The sequence below is a fragment of the Rhamphochromis longiceps genome, linkage group LG11, assembly GCF_057381845.1.
Source record: "Rhamphochromis longiceps isolate RC_006_pf linkage group LG11, R_longiceps_female_GT1.1, whole genome shotgun sequence".
Taxonomy (NCBI): domain Eukaryota; kingdom Metazoa; phylum Chordata; class Actinopteri; order Cichliformes; family Cichlidae; genus Rhamphochromis; species Rhamphochromis longiceps.
In genome coordinates, this window is record NC_140567.1 from 20,568,746 (window position 1) to 20,589,898 (window position 21,153).

Below are 21,153 nucleotides of genomic sequence, written 5' to 3' on the forward strand. Positions count from 1 at the left end.
TTTTGTTATTAGATAATTGTCATTTAACGTTTACTCATCTGCTGCTTTACTTGATAATTCAAATTTGACCAACAGTTCACGTAATTATAAACAAACTTTTAATTTTTTAAATAAGTGATTAATGTAGCTAGACAGACCAAAAGATGACGTTTCGAAATGTATATTTAGGCTCTTGGCATAACAATGGCAACAACATTGTGTATTTTTATTTAAAATAATCAAAATTATATTTTAAAAAAATGATTACGTCTTTTAAAAGGAATACGAAAATGTTTATAAACTTCAAGATGAGGTCTATTTCAATTCTCATTTAATATCCTGTACGACCCTAAACTCTAACAATATATCCTAGTTTGCCAAAAGTTTAATTTTCATCTAATATATTGCCATCCCTTCACTGCAGGCGTGCCATAAGGACTCACTTCAGATACGAACTGTATAACTAGAGGCAATTTAGAAAAATTGTTTGGCTTTTTTAATGAAAGTCAAACAGCCTCACTTCCGGTGTCATTAAGTGTCTCCAGCTGGTTTGACGCAGCTGAGAGAAGTCAGCCTGCTGCCAGTGCGAGCTCCAGCTGTTTCCACCGCTGTCCGCCCCGCTGTTTCCCCGCCGCTTGCCCTCATTTCTAATGCTGCAGCGACCATGACAGGCATCGCCGCTGCTTCCTTCTTTTCCAACGCTTGCAGGTTCGGGGGCTGCGGACTTCACTTCGACTCGCTGTCCGAGCTCATCGTCCACATCGAGGATAACCACATCGGTAAGAACTGATAAGTACCGAGCCCCAGCCTGCAATGGCCATGGCCCCGGTTTGCAGCTTAGCATACGTGGCTAATTAGCAACCTAGCAAGTTACTTCCTGCGTCCTGACAACCCTGTTGCTAGGTGTGGCGGCAGTTGATGTTACCCCTCTTCTTTTCTCTTTCAAAGCTGTGTCACTGTGTTATTTTACTGCTGCAACATCGAAGAAACACAAACTTGAAGTTACTATATGCGCCCGGGTCGCGCGTGCAATTAGTTAATGCAGCGCCAGGCCCGCGCGCGTAGCTGGAAACGTCGTGAGTCAACTTAGAGTCAGCAGCTTGTTTCAGTCCGCCTGACAACGTAGTTAACTGGGCTATATAAAAATATACATTGCATATCATTTCGCCAGCTGACATAGGAAAAAAAATACTACGTCTGGGTATTGGCCCTTCAAAAGAGAACAATAATATGAAAAACACACACACACACTCGTGGAAATATATTATCTAACCAATATTGTTCAACAATTCAGATATTATCCAAACTACCAGCGTTTTTATTATCTGTCTTAGTTCAGAGCACCTTGGAGTTATCTATTATTTAATGTGTGTGGGTTTTTTTGTTTGCTTGTTTGTTTGTTTGTTTGTTTTTACAAGTTGTATTCTTTGTTTTGTAGATATACAATGCCCCAAATCTAAAATTTGGGGAAATTGGCTGGAAACTGAGAACTGTATTGCTTGGTAAATTTCCATAATTTGGCTTAATACGACAAGTGCAAGAAAAAGTTAGAAAACCGGTGTTATTCTACAATGTCCAAATCTAAACCTATGCTATTCCACATGGGTGTTTGTCTACTGCAGGCTAGCAACACAGATGCTGCCTCCCACCCCAAAAGATTATCATTTAATGGCGCCTCCTCTAGTTCATGCTGGGAAAGACAATAATAGCCACTGCCTGTGGGTGGAGATTGGGAAGCAATTATAGATGGGGCTGTGGAAATATTTATTTTATTAGCCTGTTCATCTTTTTTTTTTTTTTCTGATTGCTGTTTTATAGCCTCTCGGGGAGTTTATCTAAATGAGTTCGGCTGGCACATAGTTAATCTTAATATAAGTTGCTTTTGTTAATGAATTGAAATTAACTGATTACATTTTTTTCTGCAGAGGGATACTTCATTAGTTATCTTAAGTTAGTGCAGTGTAATGCATTTGAATTTAAGTAGGTAAAGATTGTAAACCAATTTAAATGAACCTCTATATGCAAATGAAGTGAAAAAAAATCCCTCTTTTAGAATAAAAGGGAAACAACTATAGACTGAATATGCAGCTATGGTCTAAAGTTTACATACACTCATCATGAACATGAGTTCTGAGTGATTTCTTTAATCTGTTCTTTTTCAGGGTGGAACGCTTGTGCAGTCTGCATATCTAATAATTTTACAAAATAAGAATTGGGTGCACAAGTTTGAATTTATGTTGGATTTTCTCAAATCCACACAGGTTCAAATATATCCATACACTTGACTAATATTTGGTTAAATTTCACTTAGCAAGTTACACCTCAACCAGATGCTTTTAGTTGCCATCAACAAGCTTTTGGCATAATTCTGGTTGAATATTTGGCCACTCTTCCTGGCAGAATTTATAGAGTTCAGTTACATTGATTGGGACCCAGCTAAGCACAGTCTCCAAATATTCAGTTGGGTTGAGGTTGGGACTTTCCAGAAGTTTAATGTTAGCCTCCTTTTTCCATTTCAAAACCATGTTTTGATGTGTGTTTGGGATCACTGTCATGTTGGAAAACCCAGTTTTGTCCAAGTTTCACCCGTCTAGCTGTTGATGTGTGGTGGAGGTGAAGGTGAAAAACTTGAAGGTACTCTTCTTGCTTCATTATTCCATTGACTTTGTGCAACATACCTGGCAGCGAAACAGCCCCAAAACATGATGCTACCATCACCATGCTTGACAGTTTTCTTAGGTTTGAAAGCCTCACCCTTTACTCCTATAAACACATCATGAAAACATACCTCAAGTAAAGTACTTTGTTAGTGTACTTAAGTACAATTTTCAGGTATCTCTACTTTGCTTGAGTAGTTTTTTTCTGAAAACATTTTACTTTTACTCCCCACAATTTTTAAACAAATATCTGCACTTTCTTCTTACATTTTCATAACAGGCTTGTTACTTTTGCTTTAACACATTTGGGGGGAGTTATTGTTTTGTCACTGCGAGCCTGCATTTATTAATCATCAGAGGATGTGACATAAAAAGAGATGACATGTGCCATAGTCAAAGGTTAAACATGGGACAGTGGTTTCTTTGTTTGTTTTTTGCCACAACATCGAATTACTGCAGGTGTCCATAAGTTGAGGTACTTCGGCATCTAGCTAGTGCTACAGAAGGGGAGCGAGCATAAAGGGAGTTACTTTTTTTTAACTGTCAGGTCATTTCTATCAGCTCAGCAAACATCAGCAAACACACAAACTGTTTTTGTGCAGTTTGTCTCACAGTGTGTTGCTAGCTAAAGGTCCAGCTTCTGTATTTCACAGGGAGAGAAAAGGAAGAGAGCTAACTTCACTCAGAGATGGAGAAAGATAAGAAAGACAGGACATGAGAGGAAGAAGAGAGGTTAGATTTAAAGGTAAGGACTGCTCAGTGGGATTTGATAAACTGGAAAAGTCCTAATGTTTTTAAATCAGATATTGGGTCTGTACATCTGACATTATGTTTTTTTTCATATTGTGAAATTTGCTGCTAAACAAACTGAGCTAGACCATCAACATCAAGTGAAGCAGAGATGAATTTGAAGTTAAGCTGATGATGCTTAGATTCATTCGCTGAATTCTACCCTTATATCGACTTTATACTGACTAATATAAAGACAGCATAAACAGTGTAGTGTCAGCTGTGAAACATCTGCTGACTTCTTGTTAAATTCAGTTGTGTAAATCCATAGTGGGCAGCAGGTCAGCTGATCACAGCATGTACACTAAGAAAATCTACTGGAGCTTTCAATAGAAATTATTGTGTTACCCTCTACAATGTAGGCAACAGAAATCAGATTTATTTTTTTTACGTCCCTTCTTTTTCTTCAGGTTCAAGCTGAGCATAATTACAATAAAAAAAATTCGGTTATCTTTGCACAAAACCAGAAACATCCTCCAAAGAATTATTTTTTTGCTTTCTTATTTTGAGTCTCTACTTTTTGACTTTTACCTGAGTAAAGAAATTGAATCAGTACTTCAACTTTTACTGGAGTATTTTTTAACAGTAGTGTTTGTACTTCTACTGAAGTACAGAATGTCTGTAACTTTGCAACTCTGTATGAAGTTGTTTGAAATTATGATGGGCAGTTGTTTAGAAATGGCTCCAAGAGACCTTCCCGACTTGTGTAACCCTACAACGCTGAGTTCAATGGACTTTCCCATTGCTCAGATTATTGCTTAATCAGTGAGTGGTGTCAAACTAATCATTTTTACATTGTTAAAGAGAAACTGCCAGTTGTCAATCACAATCACTAACGAGAAGTTATTAAGCATCAGTCTTGATGAGCGTATCCAGATTTCTGACCTCAACTGTAAATTCTGTAGCTACTGGATCCAAAAAGTGAACCAAATGCAGTAGTTCATGGCCTCCATGCCTATGGCCTCCATGCCTATGGCCTCCATGCGTATACCCTAAGTCAGGGGTCCCCAATCTCAGTCCACGAGGGCCGGTGTCCCTGCAGGTTTTAGATGTGTCCTTGATCCATCACAGCTGATTTAAATGGATAAATTACCTTCTCAACATGTCTTGAAGTTCTCCAGAGGCCTGGCAATGAGCTAATCATGTGATTCAGGTGTGTTGACCCAGGGTGAGATCTAAAACCTGCAGGGACACCGGCCCTCGTGGACTGAGATTGGGGACCCCTGCCCTCGTGGACTGAGATTGGGGACCCCTGCCCTAAGTAAACATTTTCCTAATTAGTTTTTGATCTCAGTCACTAGTTTCACATCTTATCTAATACAATATGACACTCATTTTGTAAACTATGGTCCCCATTAAAATCAAAAAGGAGGACAAAGCATAGAAATTCCACCCTATGAAGAGTGCCCTGTGGTTTTTCATTTCGATCTAATCCTTGCTTGTCACGTTTTTATATTAAAATGTTATGAATACTGCATTTTTTTTTGATAAGTGCTAAGGCATTTATGTCTTTTTAACAAAGGCTAGTCAAGAAAGTGAATTCCAATCCTCACGATTTGAACGTGTGATCGTCAAACTGTGGGGAACTACATCTGTTCCCTAATGTAATATTTCAGACTCTTGCTATTGAAGCTGACAGGGCTCAGCTGTCTCTGTTGTTCTTGTTTGTTGCCTGACTGGCTTTAATATCCTCCGCTCTCTGACTATGTGCTGTGTATGTGTCCAAGGTGTTAGCCTTAGAAAAAAAAGTCTTCCAAATGACTTATTGGGGAATAATGAAGCAATTAGTTGGCTCAAAGTGGAAAAACTTTGCTGCCCCCCTCCTTTGTCTGCTGGCCTGTGCTCACTCTGAGAAGTGAGAAATCTTGCGCGTTGTGCCAAGTGCCTGTGAAGCATAATTACAGAGCGAGTGCTTGATTTGGCATGTCTTCCTCCTCATCTGGTGGCCTGCTGCTTAAAGAACATTCTCCATTATAATTAGGCGCCTGGAAAACAAGAACACATTCTTGTCCACTGCTAGCCAGCCTGCTGGTTGGGTGTGTGAACAAAAGATGGCGCTCCTTTGCTGTTGGTTGCTGTCTTTTTAGATGGGTATTATAGGCCAGAAGTTAGTCAGTTCATTTTAACAACTCTACATATTTTTCACATTCTAGCCTGATCGAAGAGTCTAGCTAGGGTCATTTATCAAGAGAATATTGAAACTTATTGCTTTTTTGTTAGCTGCAATGAAAATATAGATTATCAGCACAGATGAAGTATGTTGGGGGAAAACTCTGTAAAAGACCCAGGAGAAATAAAGACACAATGAGACAAGATCACTTTTTATGCTTTAACGTGCACACGGGTAAGCTGTTCAGAACAACTCACACCGTGTACAGAGGCTGGGCACTTTTTATAGGAAACACAGTGAGAACAGGATAAGAAAATACAAAACAGATAAAATAAACAACTCCATATGTGGCGATAGTCTCGTCAGCAGAGAGCTGGGAGAAAGCTGTGAGAGATAAAACAATCTAAAACAATATGTCCCAAAACAGTATGTCTTTGCTGAGAAAGTCTAAAAGGATAATTCTAAACTAATCTAACCATAGACAAAGGGCATCCAAACAATGAACAAAGGGCATCTTTGTACATTTAAAAGAAGGTAAAGAAACATAGAATCATTTTTCCTGTAACAAAGTATAAACTCAAGGTAGTGGGGTTATTTTTTTATTTTTTTTTAACCCCATTGTGAATTAAACTATATTTTGAGTTTTAAGTTAATAATGAGAGTCAGGCTGTCCTCTTGGGCCTTTGTGAGCAAAATCGGCACATGCTAATCAGGACGAGGAAAGTTTGAATTCTGACTGTAATGCATGCTGGCTTAAGCCTGAAAGAGCTCCTGTGAACTTGATATTCTTGTGTGGTATAAAAACTGTACCCACCTATTCGCTGAAATGTTTACTTTCTCACTGAGCAACCAGGCCACTGTAGACCAAAAGAAAATGGCGATCGTGTTATTTAAACCTTTTAGTGTGTGCGTATGTGTTGCTGGGTAGATGGCCTGTAGTGTCCATACACGATAACAATGAGTCTGCTTGTTGCCAGTCCTCACTGGAGGCTCGTTTGGTAGATTTTGCTCTGCACCCTCATAATCTGCGCGGAAGTAATAAATTTGGGAAACAGCAACTAGTTCCCTGATCTGTGCACCTGGTGAGCCTAATTACATTTCCCCAACCCCCGACACTGCTGCTTCTGTTCCTGTGTGGTGACTGCAACATACTTCATAAAAAGGTTTCACACAGGAGATAATGTACAGCCTATGTTGACATTACACAACATGCGTAGTCAACGTGATATTTTTGCTGGAGTCTATTATTTTAGTGATTTTATCTGTAACACCCAAGTTTGACCTAAAGTTGTTTCCTGGTTACTTGTCGCACATTGCTTTGCTATGCACAGGACTTCTTTAGCCTTCCGAATACACAAGTTTATAAACAAAACAGCTGCAAAGTTAAATTCAGACTCAAATTTAAAAATAATTATTCCTGGCACACCGTGCTGGAATGGTTTATTTATTATTAGAGTAACAGAAAATCAATCTGAAGTCATTTTTTTTTAAAAAAAACTAAAAATATTAGTTATTTTTAACGATTTGTTGCTTTGCCGTGTTTTACTGTAAGCTCAGTATTTTTGGGATTGGGACTGTTTGTCAGAAAACATTAAGAAACTCATATTTTTTATTATTTGATACACCAGGGAAATAATTAATTCATTAAGAATGTATTCTCCAGATGGATCAAAATTAGTAAATGGCCATAAGAAATAATTATTGTATGTTTTGGTATGTGTTTGTGAAAACACATCTTTGTGAAAGCACATGAGGTTCTGTCTGAATTAAACACATCGATAATGGATTATTTTAACCCTGCCATGTTTTTTCAGTAAGCCACAAAGGCAGCTTGTACACATGGAGATTGACTCTGTTTCATTTCCTCCTTCGAGGTCACATTGTAATGAATTACCTGTGCCACCACTCCTGGTAATGTTCCCTGCTGCTCAGAGCCACCATAAACATGTCACCATAATGCTCACCACTCTGCTCTACCCTGCAGTGCATTTGGCCATGAGGGTGGAGAGCTAGACACTGGTGGAAATGAGAGAGGTGTGTGTGTGTGTGTGTGTGTGTGTGTGTGTGTGTGTGTGTCTTCCCCTTGCCCCAGGAAGGTTTGTTGTGTGATAGTCTCTAGGTTTCCTTTCACAGAATGTCTTAGTGGTCCAGAGATACACTGAAACCACTAATTCAGTCAGGATTCACTCTCATACACAAGTGTCACATAAATTAATTAAGTGGTTTATACCAAAATGTAAATGATTGTGCATCATCATGTCAAGGCTAGACCTCTTAATTGAAATACTTTAAAGTCTTAAGAAATGCTTAAAAAACACTGCCAAGACAAACTCCTAGATGAAAGTTCAGTGCTCTTTTGGAAAAGAGTTTAGGTCCAATAAATGTTTGTTTTTTGTTTTTGTTTTTAAATAACATTACTACAAAAATTAACAGCGTTTGTCATTGTATCCAGATTTTTTTTCTTGCATGTTGCTAAATGAAAACTTTTCTTTGTGAACTGTGTGTTGTTTGTGGGGGGAAAAGGGAATTTGCTGAAAACCACAACTTGTGTGGGAAGTTTTGGATTGCAGAGCAGAAAGTGGTTTAAACTAATACATATTTTGATAAAATGTCAGTGGAAATCAGAAATCAAATTACATATTAAATGTTTTAAGTCTGATTTGTCTTTCTTTCCCACTTGACCATGAAGGAGCTTGTGCTTCTTTGCCTCTAGAAGTAGCGATGGTGAATAAATCCCTTTTTTTTTTGTTTCCCAGAAGGCTTCTAATAACTGGCCACCAAAGTGGACCACCTGTGTAGTCTGATTAGAGGGGTTCCCATCTCTATTTGAGGCGCCTTCGTCCTGGTGCTTGACTGCTGGTGGCCCCAAAAGAATAGCGGAGGCTGTGGGGAGCTGGCCCCTGCTGGCCTCCTCTCTGGTCCTACCTGAGGTGTGTGTGATTTACAGCGTGCAGGGACAGACCGATCCACTGCTGCATGAGCAGACCGCCATTCCTTTGCTTGAAACTCATTAGGGATTTTAGTAGGGATTTCTTGTGCACTCTCTCACAGACACATGCCATTACCCACTGCTCAGAAAAGTCCCTACAGTAGTATATGCACAGTCCTGTGCTTTTGGCATGGGAATAGTGTCGTAATGAATGTGTCTTTCCTACTCTATGTTTCCATGACTTTGGCTGGAGAGTAAAGAGAGGTGTGCTATCCTTCTCACTGGGGATAAATCCACTGTTAATGAAACACTTGCTTACGACTGAGGCCTTGAAAGAAACCTTCTGCCTTAGGTGCTGAGATTTGACCTGCTCTATCTATCATAACACTCTGCCACAATTTACTAGATATTTGGCTGTACAAACTAACTGTACAAAGCTCTTTGCCTTCTGACGCCTATGGTGACTTTAAATTAAGACTGACTGACTGATGCCTTGTTGATTATATTTTTTTATATTTATATTGCTTAAATGTGGTTTGGGTTTCACTGATAAAAAATTTAGAGCGTTGTGTGAGGTGTCCATGTCTTTATGAGCAATTGTGTCTGCATAATTTAAATCTCTCTCATTTGGATTTTTTTCTACATTTAGCTTAACCTATATTTCTCTTATACATCAAAAGTCTGATGTATTAGGTGGAACTTCTAATCAGTGTGTTTGAACAAAAGTTAGAATATGACCAGTCTGCAAACATGTGGTACCAGCATCCACTACTGAAAAGTGGTGATGTGTGGTATTCAACTCCAGCCTTGCAGTTTTATAAATAGCAGGTATATTTAGAAGACAAAATAAATAGTCACCTAAAAGGGAAAGAGAGCCCCTAAACCTAACAAGTTCTTCTTTGACCCTCTAGGTCTTTCTGTCCAGGAGAATTGTATTCGAACTCGGGGAAATCACTAAACAAAGAAAGATGCAAACAGGAGTAAAATCCCAAGGCAGTGGAAGCAATAAATGAGCATGACTCAAGATTTTTATTACAGCATGAAAAAGGTGTTGCTTACTCCTTTAACCAAGAACTTTAATTGCATCTTTACCATGTGTTTCATATCAATGCCTTAGTATTTTTTTTATATTATATCAAATAGAAATTGGCAATTATCAGTATGATTAGCATTATTTTTTTTGTTACTCAATACACATAGCTTGTTAAAGCAGCACTTTAGTATTTGTGCCTTACAAAACCATAATTTAAAATTCAGTGTTGGAAATGGCCTTAGGTGTAAGTGTTTAAGTGTAAGTGTACAAATAAGCACATAGGCAAAATGAGTAATAGTTTTAACCACATGGGGGTAGCAGTCTTTCACAGAGTTGGACATGGAGGTTTAGTTGGTAAGTGGTAGAAACTGTTGTTTTATGGGGCATCTTCTCTTTGCCCACATGGACAGCAGTGGGAAGAGTGTTTGAAGTCAGCCCTGCTTCACCTCAGGGTGTGGAGATTGGCTATTGTTGTACATTTAGCACCACTGAGCAAGATGAATGTCTGGAGCACAGCATGGGAAAACACAGTATGTGTCAAGTGTGGTCATGTGTAAGCAATGTGGCGTCTGCAGAGCAGCTTTTTTAAAAACTGCAATGGAAATTTAAAACAGAAGGCTCCTGAGCAGTCTTGTTCTATATTTTATATAAAACAGTGTTGTAGAACAGAACAAAATTTTAACCATTAGAGAAAAAATATTCACAGCCGCCCCACAGATGTGCCATTAAGTATAGCCACTTTCAAAACTGCTAACATTTATTTAGTCTTTGTCTTCAATTTTTTGTTTTTCTGAGTTTTCTGAGTTAACTTCAATAATGTGTTCCTCTAAACCATCGAAATGCCTTTAGACCCCTCAATTCTACTCAAAAACGTATACCATTAATTAATGCTCCAGTTTTAAATATGATGAATAAATAAACCTTTACTTAAAAGCCCTTTTTTTGATTCAGCTGTCTTAGCTATATAGGCCAATTTCTTACCTTCTCTTTTTATTTCTAAAATTTTTGAAGAAGTAGTCAAATGATTACTTGCAAAGAAATGTTTTGTTTTTTTTCTTTTTGAAGATTTTAAGTCAGGATTTAGAGTGCGTCATAGCACAGAAATGGAAATAGTGAATGTTACAAATGATCTTCTTACTGCCTCTGACAGTGGGTTCATCTCTGTTATTGTCTGGTTATATTTGAGGTGCAGTGTTTGATCCTGTTGACCACAAAATCTTACTACAGAGATTAGAACACAAAATTGTTATTTAAAAAAACAACAATGCAGTGGTTTAAATTATATCTGACAGATTTTAATTTGTGCAGGGTAATAGGGAGTCCTCACACAGGTTAGTCATGGAGTTCCACAGGGTTCTTTGCTGGGACCAATACTTTTTACATTGTCCATGCTTTCCTTAGACAATACTATTAGAAAACACTGCATATATTTTCATCGCTATGCAGGTGATACCTAGCTTTAATTATCTATGAAGCCAGATGATACAAATTTAGTTAAACTATAGCTTTAATGACATAAAGGCCTGGATTAGCTCTAATTTCCTGCTTTTAAATTCAGAAAAAGCTTAAGTTTGTGTACCTGGTCCTACAAATCTTCGAAATTTGGTGTGTAACCAGATATTTACTTTAAATGGGATTGCTTTGACCTCCAGTACTGTGAGAAATATTTAATGATTACATTAAACAAAAATGTAGGACAGCCTCCATTCATTTGTGCAATATTACTGATGCTTCATTTATTCATGAATGTAACACTTCTAGGCTACACTGTTGTAATTTATTATTAGGCCCCTTTACTATGTAGCCATATCCCAGTTGTGATTTGGGAGATAAACAGCCTCATTAATTTTCAGATTAGGCTTAAAACTTTGCTTTTTGATAAAGCATATAGTTGGGTGGTGGATCAGGTGACCCTAAGCCATCCCTTGGCTATGATCCAATGGATTCGGGCTGCTTGGGGACTTCCAGTGATACATGTATGAGTGGTTTGTTTTTTTTCTTCACTGTTTTAACTCCCTGTTTATTTATACATCACTGCATTTAATTACCAGTAACTATTAAACTCTGGTTCTTTCTCCCATTCTTGTCTTGTCTCTTTTTGCTCTGGGTTTTCATGTCTAAATTTGGTTCTGTCTGAGGTTTTTCCTTCCCGCTGTTTCCAAGTGCTTACTCCTGGGGTTGTGCGATTGTTCGGGTTTCTTTCTAATATTGTAGGATCTTTACCTTACAATATAGAGCACCTTGATTGTTGTTGTGATTTGGTGCTGTATAGATAAAACTGAATTGACAGTCTAGACATTGTTTTGTTTTTTTCTAGCGTTAAGCAGATATGACATGAACTTTGTAGACGTCTTTCAAAGGACACGAGAAGCTGGTTTAGAAGCTAACATCAGCTTATGGATCTTCTCCAGCATCAGTTTTCTTGATAATCATTACATCATCTTTAAAACAATAATGATGTGCATTGCACAATACCTTGCTTTTGAGTAGTTCTACAAAATATTTTCAGAGCTGAGCCCACATCCTTTTCTTGACAACACATCCTATCAAATTCTTCCACACAAATGAATACCTGGAACTCTTGATCAAAGCGCACTGCCAAGGTGCACACTGACTAACCTTTTGCAAGACCCTTAATTTATTCATATATGTGTTAGTATGACACAGAGTAGATTACAGATGACTTACAGAGCCGTTTGTCATGTTAACGTTATCTGGTGCCAAAGTTTTGAAAAGGATACTTCTCTAAATCTAAAGCCCTCCATATTTACTAGCTGCTCTATTTTTTCCTTTTCATTTTTGTTGCCAAAACTCTTCCTGATTATATTTCCACTGTGTCAACATGCACAATAAAGCTGGCTTCTAAAAACACCCCTTTAAAAATCACTAAAGTCAGCATAAGTTCCCACATAGCCGCACCTTTCCTCTGTGCCTGCCTGTCTGGGTAGAAAAAGTACTTTGCCACAAACATGGAACACAACAGTGCATCCAACACAGCCTGGCATATCACTGAAAATAATTGAGATAGTTTTGAGGTTGTTGGGGTTTTTTGTTTTGTTTTGGGTTTGTTTGTTTGTTTTTGGTTGAGAGGCTAGTTCTAGGTGGATAATGCATACTTTTGTGTGCTTCATCCTCCCTGTGACACCAAGACTGCATTGGAGGGAGAACTGGCTATCCTTATTTAGGTCAAAAACACCATTCTGCCTTATGGTGCATTGACACAAATTCATTTTTGTTTTAAAATGTGAAATGTTTATTACTTTAGAGCTGTACCGGGTTGGTCGTATGAATCACAAAAGCTCATATGAAGCTTGATGATGCTAGCCTCGCATGTAATTGGTGATTCGTTCTTCTTGTATTCTGACGAGAGACAATGTAGTGCTCTGATGCAGTCTTCTCTCTGGAATACCTACCTATGTTTTTGTCACCATGATCATACAGCAGCTGTTCTGTAAAATGATGTAATGGATTACATTTAAAACAGCTTAAAGATGTCTTTAGTTTTTGACTGTATAGCTTAAAACGTTTTCTATTGTATTTAGTTTATGCATTGGGTATAGGTATGAATATTTGAATGTAGTTTGTTTGCTGTAATACTTCTGAAGTTATTATATGGCAACTTGCTTTATGTAATTTCATATAATAGTTATTATATAACCAGATATATTATCTATTAGTTATACATATTTTATTTTCATTCTTTTTTTTCTTTTTTCTTTTTTTTGTTATATGAAACTGTTTGGAGTGTAGGGACCCTGAAAAGTAATTAAGGACCAAATTGTATAAGTAATTAAATTCAGTTCAACAGTTGTCTTAGGGTAATAAATGGATAACAAAAAATAAAATAACTTTGGCATGAAAATATGACAAACTTTAATGTAAAATTGAAGAATTGTGCCATTGTTCACTGGTATATTTTGTGGCTAAATTTCTGCCTTTATGTCTATCTTGTCTTCCCAGATACAGACCCATGTCTCCTGGAGAAGCAGGAGCAGCAGCAGCCAACATATGTTGCTCTTAGCTATATCAACAGGTAAAGAAACAAGTTTCCTTTTGAAATAACCCCACTGAAGGTTAACTTAGTAATGCAGTAACTCACTTTTCAGTAAAGTGACTTTAATTTACTAAAATCTGACAAAATCATAAGATGAATATTATTAGTGGTTTGCCTGAAAAGATTTAACTAGAAAAGTTTGTGCTGTACTCCTTTGAGGTTCTACCAACAATCTAAAAAACGTCATCTGGTGGATTGCTTAAATGAATTGCTACAGTATTTGGCAGTTGGGTGTTTTATTGCACTGCGTTCATCCTGGTTGTCTTTGATATGCTGCTTGTGCAGTCGTTTTAAGAGCCTTATGCAGCAAACCATTGTACAAGAAGGTCTGCCTCTGTCTCCCTGCTCACACAAACACATCTTGATGTGGCTATCACCTAATTTGTTAATTCCACATTTGCTTTAACAGTGTCTATATTAACATTTTGGTTTTATGGTGCACATTTGCTGACGACTTTACTGTCAATCATAAAGCCCAAAGGGAAATGCAGCCACTGATTTTTTTTTTCTTAAGCAGTACCAAACCTACAGTACACTAGATTGTAGTCTGAATGAGATGATGCTCTTTTTTTTCCATCCAAAAAGTTTGCAAACCCTTACAAGTTTTATACCTCACAACGCCAGGTTCATGACAGATGCTGCAAGGCGAGAACACGAGGCCCTGAAGAAGAAGGTGCAGCCCAAGTTGTCTCTGTCTCTTACAGGCAATCTGTCACGTAGCAATGTTTCCACACCACCCCGCCACACCAGTGGAAACCTCACCCCTCCAGTCACCCCACCCATCACCCCTTCTTCTTCTTTCCGTAGCAGCACACCTACAGGTAACCATAATCAACACACTAGTTCATCTAATTAGGTTTCCAGGATAGGATGTGTATTTCCAGATGCTTAACATTCATGTATTTTTCTAACTGAAGCTACAGTTAAATGATTGGTTACTAAAGTTTGTCATTCCTGGTGTTGATCCTTGTGCTGAGTCTTTATTATAAGGAAATCTAATAGTTTACTGTTAATACCTAATATTTATTATATGTATCTCTCTGTTTAATATCCATGTTAAAGCCAAAGTTTCTGTTTTTAGTATCATCTAAATGAATTATCCTGTAAGTAAATCAGCTAAAAAACACAGGTTGAATAACAAAAAATATTTTTCTGTGATTGACAGTTTTTGTTTTTGTTGAATTAAGTTATCCACATGCAACACTACCAAGAACAAACCTCACACAGTCTGTGGGCTTTGTCTTTTTGCTACATCCTGCTGAAAGAACTATTCTACTAAAAGAAGTCCTTTCAGGATCGGGAAGTCCCACGATCAGAGAGTTTTGCTGACTTTGATCAATTCCCTGGGAGAAATGTTCCCTGACTCGGGCTGAGTTGGTGCTGGTAATTCCAGTCTCCAGTGTGGCCTCTGCAGCAGTCTTCCTCATTGAGCTTAATTACAAGCAAGCAGCCACTTTGAGTCTGTTTAGTTTGTATTTGCCTGTTCAGGCACTATAGCTGCAGTGTTTTATTGCCTCGGCTGTCACTATATAAAAAAATCTTTCATGTGTCTGGTGTTGACATGAAAAGTGACCACATGGTGTCTGTGTTCATCTTTTCTTTCCATGCCCTCATAAATGCATAATCTATTCTTTAGATTAATTATATGATTGAATTATTACATGTTTTTTAAATACCATTAAAAATTAAAAGGACAAACATCATAATAGATCATGATGGATTTTTTATTTTTTTATTTATTTTTTTGGGGGGGGGGAACAGTGAGAAAGTTCTGGAGCTTGCTGGGCCTGACTTGACATCCATAAAGAAGCTCGCTGTAAGGCTGCAAAAAATCAGGGACAGCCCTTAAAGTCCAGCTAATTAGGTTTCTTTATTTAGCTTTATAAATAACAGGACCCCCCTTTTATTTTTTTGCAGCGTTTTCCCACGTACTTCTGTCTTCTTTTTGTGAAGTATGCATTTTTCTGGAATGGCATCTTTAATGAATTAATAAAACAATAGCAGCGTGTTGACCTAAGACCTCAATGAAATGCCTAAATTCTTTCCCACAATTTGCATATTTCAGTCTTTCCAAAAACTTGCAACAAATGAAGTCAAGATTGTGGGAATGCTATCCTTGAACACATGCTGTGAAGGGTCCACGTTGGTCAGGCTGAAAGCTCAGAGGCCAGGGTTTCATCGTCATAGAAAATAGGGCTGGGTATCGTCACTGATTTCTAGAATCGATTCAATTCCGATTCACAAGGTCCCAAATCGATTCGATCCACGATTCGATTTAATTCGATTCGATTCGATTTAAATCTGGGAAATTTTGACAGTCAGAAGTATAATTCAGATCAGAACATTTACATATTTTTGTATCTATAAAAAGGAAGCTGACACTCGCAAGACTTTATCCAAGGTGTGAGCATCACAGCAGATGCCTTTGTGTCAAAGTAGCTGAAGATAAAACACAGAAAAACATGTAGGTGATTTTCCTGGCCTGGGATTTTATAAAAATATTCTGCAGTACATCAAAAACGAAAGAAAACCATTAATTAATGAACATTACCTCTGACGTTACAGCGGTTTTATTAGACACACGGCTAAGCATTTTGCATTTTGAATAATATTAAAAAGTTTAAATTTGTTCAGTATTGAACAGCAGAAATGAGGTTTTCTTTTCGGAAGAATGTAAAAGGGAAAAAAACAGCGGCCGACAGCGCTGTAAACAACAGTAGACTTGTGCATAACAAGCAAGCGAATAATGAAGAAAGCGAAACTGTTCGAGAGAGAGAGAGAGGGTGGGAGGGAGAGAGAGAGAGCGAGCTGCGCATCGCAATGGAAGCAAAACAGTAAAAGAGTGAATTCATGACGATGTTTATGTGAAGCGTTTGGATCTTCTTTAGCTGCTGGTTCGGTCAATATTGTTTGGAGAGAGATCAAACTAACAGCTTTAGAATCAGCGCATAAAGGGCGTGAACACAAAGCGCCGACCCGGATCAGCGAGCTGTCGGCTTTCAGCCCCGACTGTGAGAAAGGCGACATCTAACTGATTCTGATCCGCGGGTCGCGCTGTGTGTTTAAGTCTATGTGCAGAATCCCTGTACCTGCTCTCATTTACTGTTTGGTGGTTCTTGAAATTTTGTGAGATGTCACCAGAGATTCTGGCATTTCGGACAAAATAAATTTATATTAAAAAATCGATTCAGGATTTTAATGAATCGATTTTACGTTATCCAAGCCAGAATCGATTTTAATCGATGAATCGATTATAAAAACCCACCCCTAATAGAAAATATGCATAAAACAAAGCTTCTTGGAAGCAGGTTTGTGTAATATAATCCTGGTGAAGATGCCCTCAGGCGTTTGCTATTTGACTTTAAATCTTTCACCCTCTAACAGGAAGTGAGTGTGACGAAGAGGATGTAGAGTTTGAGGAGTCTGACAGTGATGAGTCATGGACCACAGAAAGCGCCATCAGCTCCGAGTCCATCCTCAGTTCCATGTACATGAACGGAGGAGATGAAAAGCCTTTTGCATGCCCAGTTCCAGGATGTAAAAAGAGATATAAGGTAAGTTTCATTCGTGGTCTCTTAAATCTTATTAGGATGCCTGTTGTAAACATAATAAAACGGTGTGAAATATCTTTATCATGACCAGAGAGACCAAATGAAAACCAGACATATTTGCATTGTATTAAGTGTGAGAGATGTGATTTTATTTACTTTCAAAATAAATCCAGCCGATTCCCTGCTGTTGACAATGGAAAATTGGTTCTTAGTTGAGCATTACAACAACAGAAATGCATACATCTAGTCCACTTCAGAGATGTGGAGTTTTTATAGCATTTTCCATCCACATCTGGTGTATGTGGTTGGAATAAATTATGTGCAGCCTGAGAAAATTGCATTGCTGACGTGAATGACAGGGTTATAGGCGATGACTTAGTCTGAGGTAGCAGGCAGCCTTAGGCATCTGTTTAGCAGTAAAACAAGATAGATTTGAAACAAGAAAACATCTTGTCCTACATTCAGATGTTGACTGGTAAATATCATAGATATACCCAAGTCTGTGAATTCCTTTAATGCTACACTATAGACTACCCTACCCTAACCCTACACTATATACACTATATTTTAGATCAATCATAATATCCCTTGCCTTTTTCATTTTGGTATGACTATGATTTTAAAATACCGGTCTCTAAGAATGAAGATGGGTATATAACTATATCTGTAGGTGCGTATAATTTTCAGAATTTGTGATTTTTGCGGGGCAGGAAGGACTGTGATGGAGGCCACAGTTCTGGGAAACAATCTGTTCCTCAGCCTTCAGACCTTTGGATAAAAGGAAACAAAGGTTTAGAGCCAAGCCAGCTAATTTCTGCAGCGATGTTCTGAAATCTGACCTTCTGACAATTGGAACCTAATATAACTATACTTTTATGCTCATACTTTTGGACTGGCTAATCAGACGCACATGCGTATAGTTTTATGTGTCAATATTCTTTTCTCCAAGCAGTGCACACCAGAATTTAAAAATCAATAGCTCTCCTCCTCCAGCTCTCCCCTTTCTGTTCTGAGCGTCTCCTATTAAATGATCATAAGCATAATCATCTGCTTTATATGCACCAGAAATGTGTCAGTGAAGAGTTTTGGCTTAACATGTGATTATTTCCAAGTAAAAACACTTTGCATTGCTTTGGTTTTGTAATCTATGCAGGGGAGAACACAACCAGTTTCCTCCATAAGTCACAGACTACTATAAATAAACTAATCACCTTTTGAAAAAAAGGAATATGTATATCTGCACTAAATAACAGTCTTTCCACTAACAAGGACAACTCTATAATATTAATTTTAATATTTTAAAATACATCAACTAACCCAGAGTCCTTGAGAGTCAATGCAGATGTGAACTAACTCTACACATCTTCCATTCGCAGAGAGAGAATCCTGGTCCTCTGACTGGTTAAATTACAATAGCTTCAAGGTTATTTTGTTGTGTCTTTGGATGGTGCGTGTCTAAAGTGGTGGCTCTTTCATTTCCTTGTTCCATTACAGAATGTAAACGGAATTAAGTATCATGCCAAGAACGGCCACCGAACTCAGATAAGGGTGCGCAAACCCTTTAAGTGTCGTTGTGGGAAGAGCTACAAAACATCTCAGGGTCTCCGCCACCACACAATCAACTTCCACCCACCCATCTCTACTGACATGATCCGCAAGTTGCAGCAGTAGAGCCTGAGTGAGGTACCAGCACTTGCCTTCAGGCTATGTCAGCAACCATCAACAGACCACTATCACCAGCAGCAGCTGTCTCCCCCTTTTCTTCCCCTCTCGTTGTATTTTACTACACTACACACTATTGCATGGTATAAACATATTATTGTTCTTTCATATCTTTTATTCAGAATGTTGAATCTTTATTTTGTTCACATTTTTGCATTTTGCACATTTAAACTATCATTTATTTATTTAGCATTTGACAGATGGTGAAGGCATGTGTTAGCCCAGGTCACAAGTAGCCTTACATGTACTGCTGGGCATTCTGGTTTAAAGGGAAGGAGAGAAAAGATTGGGATAATTGTTGAGAAAGGAAGCAATCGTACCATGCATTTGTCACATTGAAGAGTTTCTTTTTTTACGATAAAATGTGACTGAGACAAATTCAGTGTTTTATATAATGTTTTATAGCATGAAATCCAGCATAAAAGCATTATTTGGCAATCTCTAATAGGCTTAATGTTACTGATCATTTGTTGGACTTATTGTAGTTACTGTTCCTTTCATATCACAAGAATTCAAAACATTTTTGATAAGTTTTACTTTAAACATGTGTGTGAGCACCAAAAGAATGTTCTCAGGTGATTTTTTTTTTTCTTTGCTAACATTTCAGCATCATAATCCTGCCCAAGTGTTCTGATAGTATTTAAGCTGTCATTGTTCCTCATGTTCCTGACAGCTTCCCTGAAGACGTAAGCAGTTTTCCATGCTTATTTACAGTAAGGGATTGAAGCACTTTTATAAAAGTTGCCAAATAAATTAGCATTTTTACCAACATCTTGTTTCTAGTGTGTATATACAGTGAGTGTAGAGTTGCACGTTCTACATTGCTCCAAGGAAAGATGTACATCAATCATTTCATCTTTTCAGTATTGTAAGATTTCTGTAATAACAGCAGTTGCCTTGAAATGTAAACCATTCCAAAAAGTCTTTGTATAACTTTATTTTCAAAGCTGCTGAACACAGGCAGTCAGCCCACTCTGTTTACTATTCACTGACTGCCTGAGGCCTGAGTTATGAAGCAGGTTCACCATACCCACAATATCTATGCCATAAGTGAACCCAGATAAGGTAATCAGGCAGAGGTGGCTTTCAGCTTAGTAGCTGTGGGATGGCGTTGGTAGCATCTGACCAATCAGAAACATGGACAGGTCTTGTGGCAACAGATTGATATTAAAAAGGAAGCTTTTTATATTTTTCTAAAATTAAAGACATGATACAAACTGAAAAGCAGCACAGCTGTGAGTATGTGTAGTAACAAAAAGCACTATAGTATATCAGTGCTGTATGGATGTGTTTGAGCTTTAAGTACTTTTTTGAAAATGACTGAAAAAGCACTTTTATTGAAGCTATGAAAGAAAACTAACAAGAATGCTGACCCTGCAAGTTGGAAAACTTATCAGTATCAGCTTTATACTTAACACACAGGACAATCTAATAGTTTACCATAAATAAAAAAAGGCTTAGCCTATATGCAAAGTACAAATGGGTTCCCCTTTTAGGATTATATATTGTTTCTTTAAAAGAATAACCGGAATATAAGAAAAGTGCTTCTATGAATTTGCATTTCTTGACGTGATCAAGAAAAACCTCAAATCTTCCAAGAATGGGAACGCCATTTTCCACAGAACTGATTGGTTAGATTTCGTACCTGTTGGATTATTATCTCAAATACAGGTTAGGTGTATGTGATAAGTCAACATGGCGATGTACGTTGCTAAGAAGTGAACCTCCTTATTGAGTTGATAACCCAGGTTTAGCAGATTTTTCCTGGATAAGCCCAAATCCTGTTTCATAGTACAGGTCTCAGGTCTCACAAAACTAGCTGTCTGTCATGGATAATGGGAAAAGAGGAACTAGTGTCAGTATATTCAGCACATTTGCATTCTCATAGTCCTGCTCTTAGGCTGCGAGGGAACACATGCAGCTCTTAGTTTGTGCCATAAAAATGTGTTAGCCATTTGTAAAGACTTAATAATTAAAGTAATTGAAAACCGAGCGTGAAATTCTCGAATCTGAGCCACTAGGTTATTTTCACAGCTTGGTGTTTGTGTTAAGGAACTAAAGTCCAAATAGGAATCATGGCAAAACTGAACTGCCAGTATGGAGACAACTCTTTGATATAGTGTACAGTGAATGTATTGTCTAGTGTCAAGTGCATTAAATTATATTTTCATATATTTCTGAAGTTTAAAAAAAAAAAAAGTATGGAAGTATATATCTGAAACGGTAAAACCAGAGGTGGTGACGTACTGTATTTCTTCTTGAAGCTGCTTCATGTAAACGTTTGTTACTTTACAATAAAGGTTTCTCTGCTCTTCTGACGTTTGCATTA

The 21,153-nt window shown here is 37.8% G+C and overlaps 1 protein-coding gene across 1 annotated transcript; it reads left to right on the plus strand.

Annotated features, from left to right (window-relative positions):
* Positions 1-511: 511 nt before the first annotated feature.
* Positions 512-21,144, plus strand: jazf1b (JAZF zinc finger 1b). The gene is made up of 5 exons (XM_085422749.1): positions 512-758; positions 13,458-13,530; positions 14,176-14,372; positions 16,936-17,105; positions 18,597-21,144. Exons 1-5 carry the CDS (start codon positions 644-646, stop codon positions 18,771-18,773), a joined length of 732 nt encoding a protein of 243 aa, XP_085278875.1. The 5' UTR covers positions 512-643; the 3' UTR covers positions 18,774-21,144.
* The last annotated feature ends 9 nt before the right edge of the window (positions 21,145-21,153 follow it).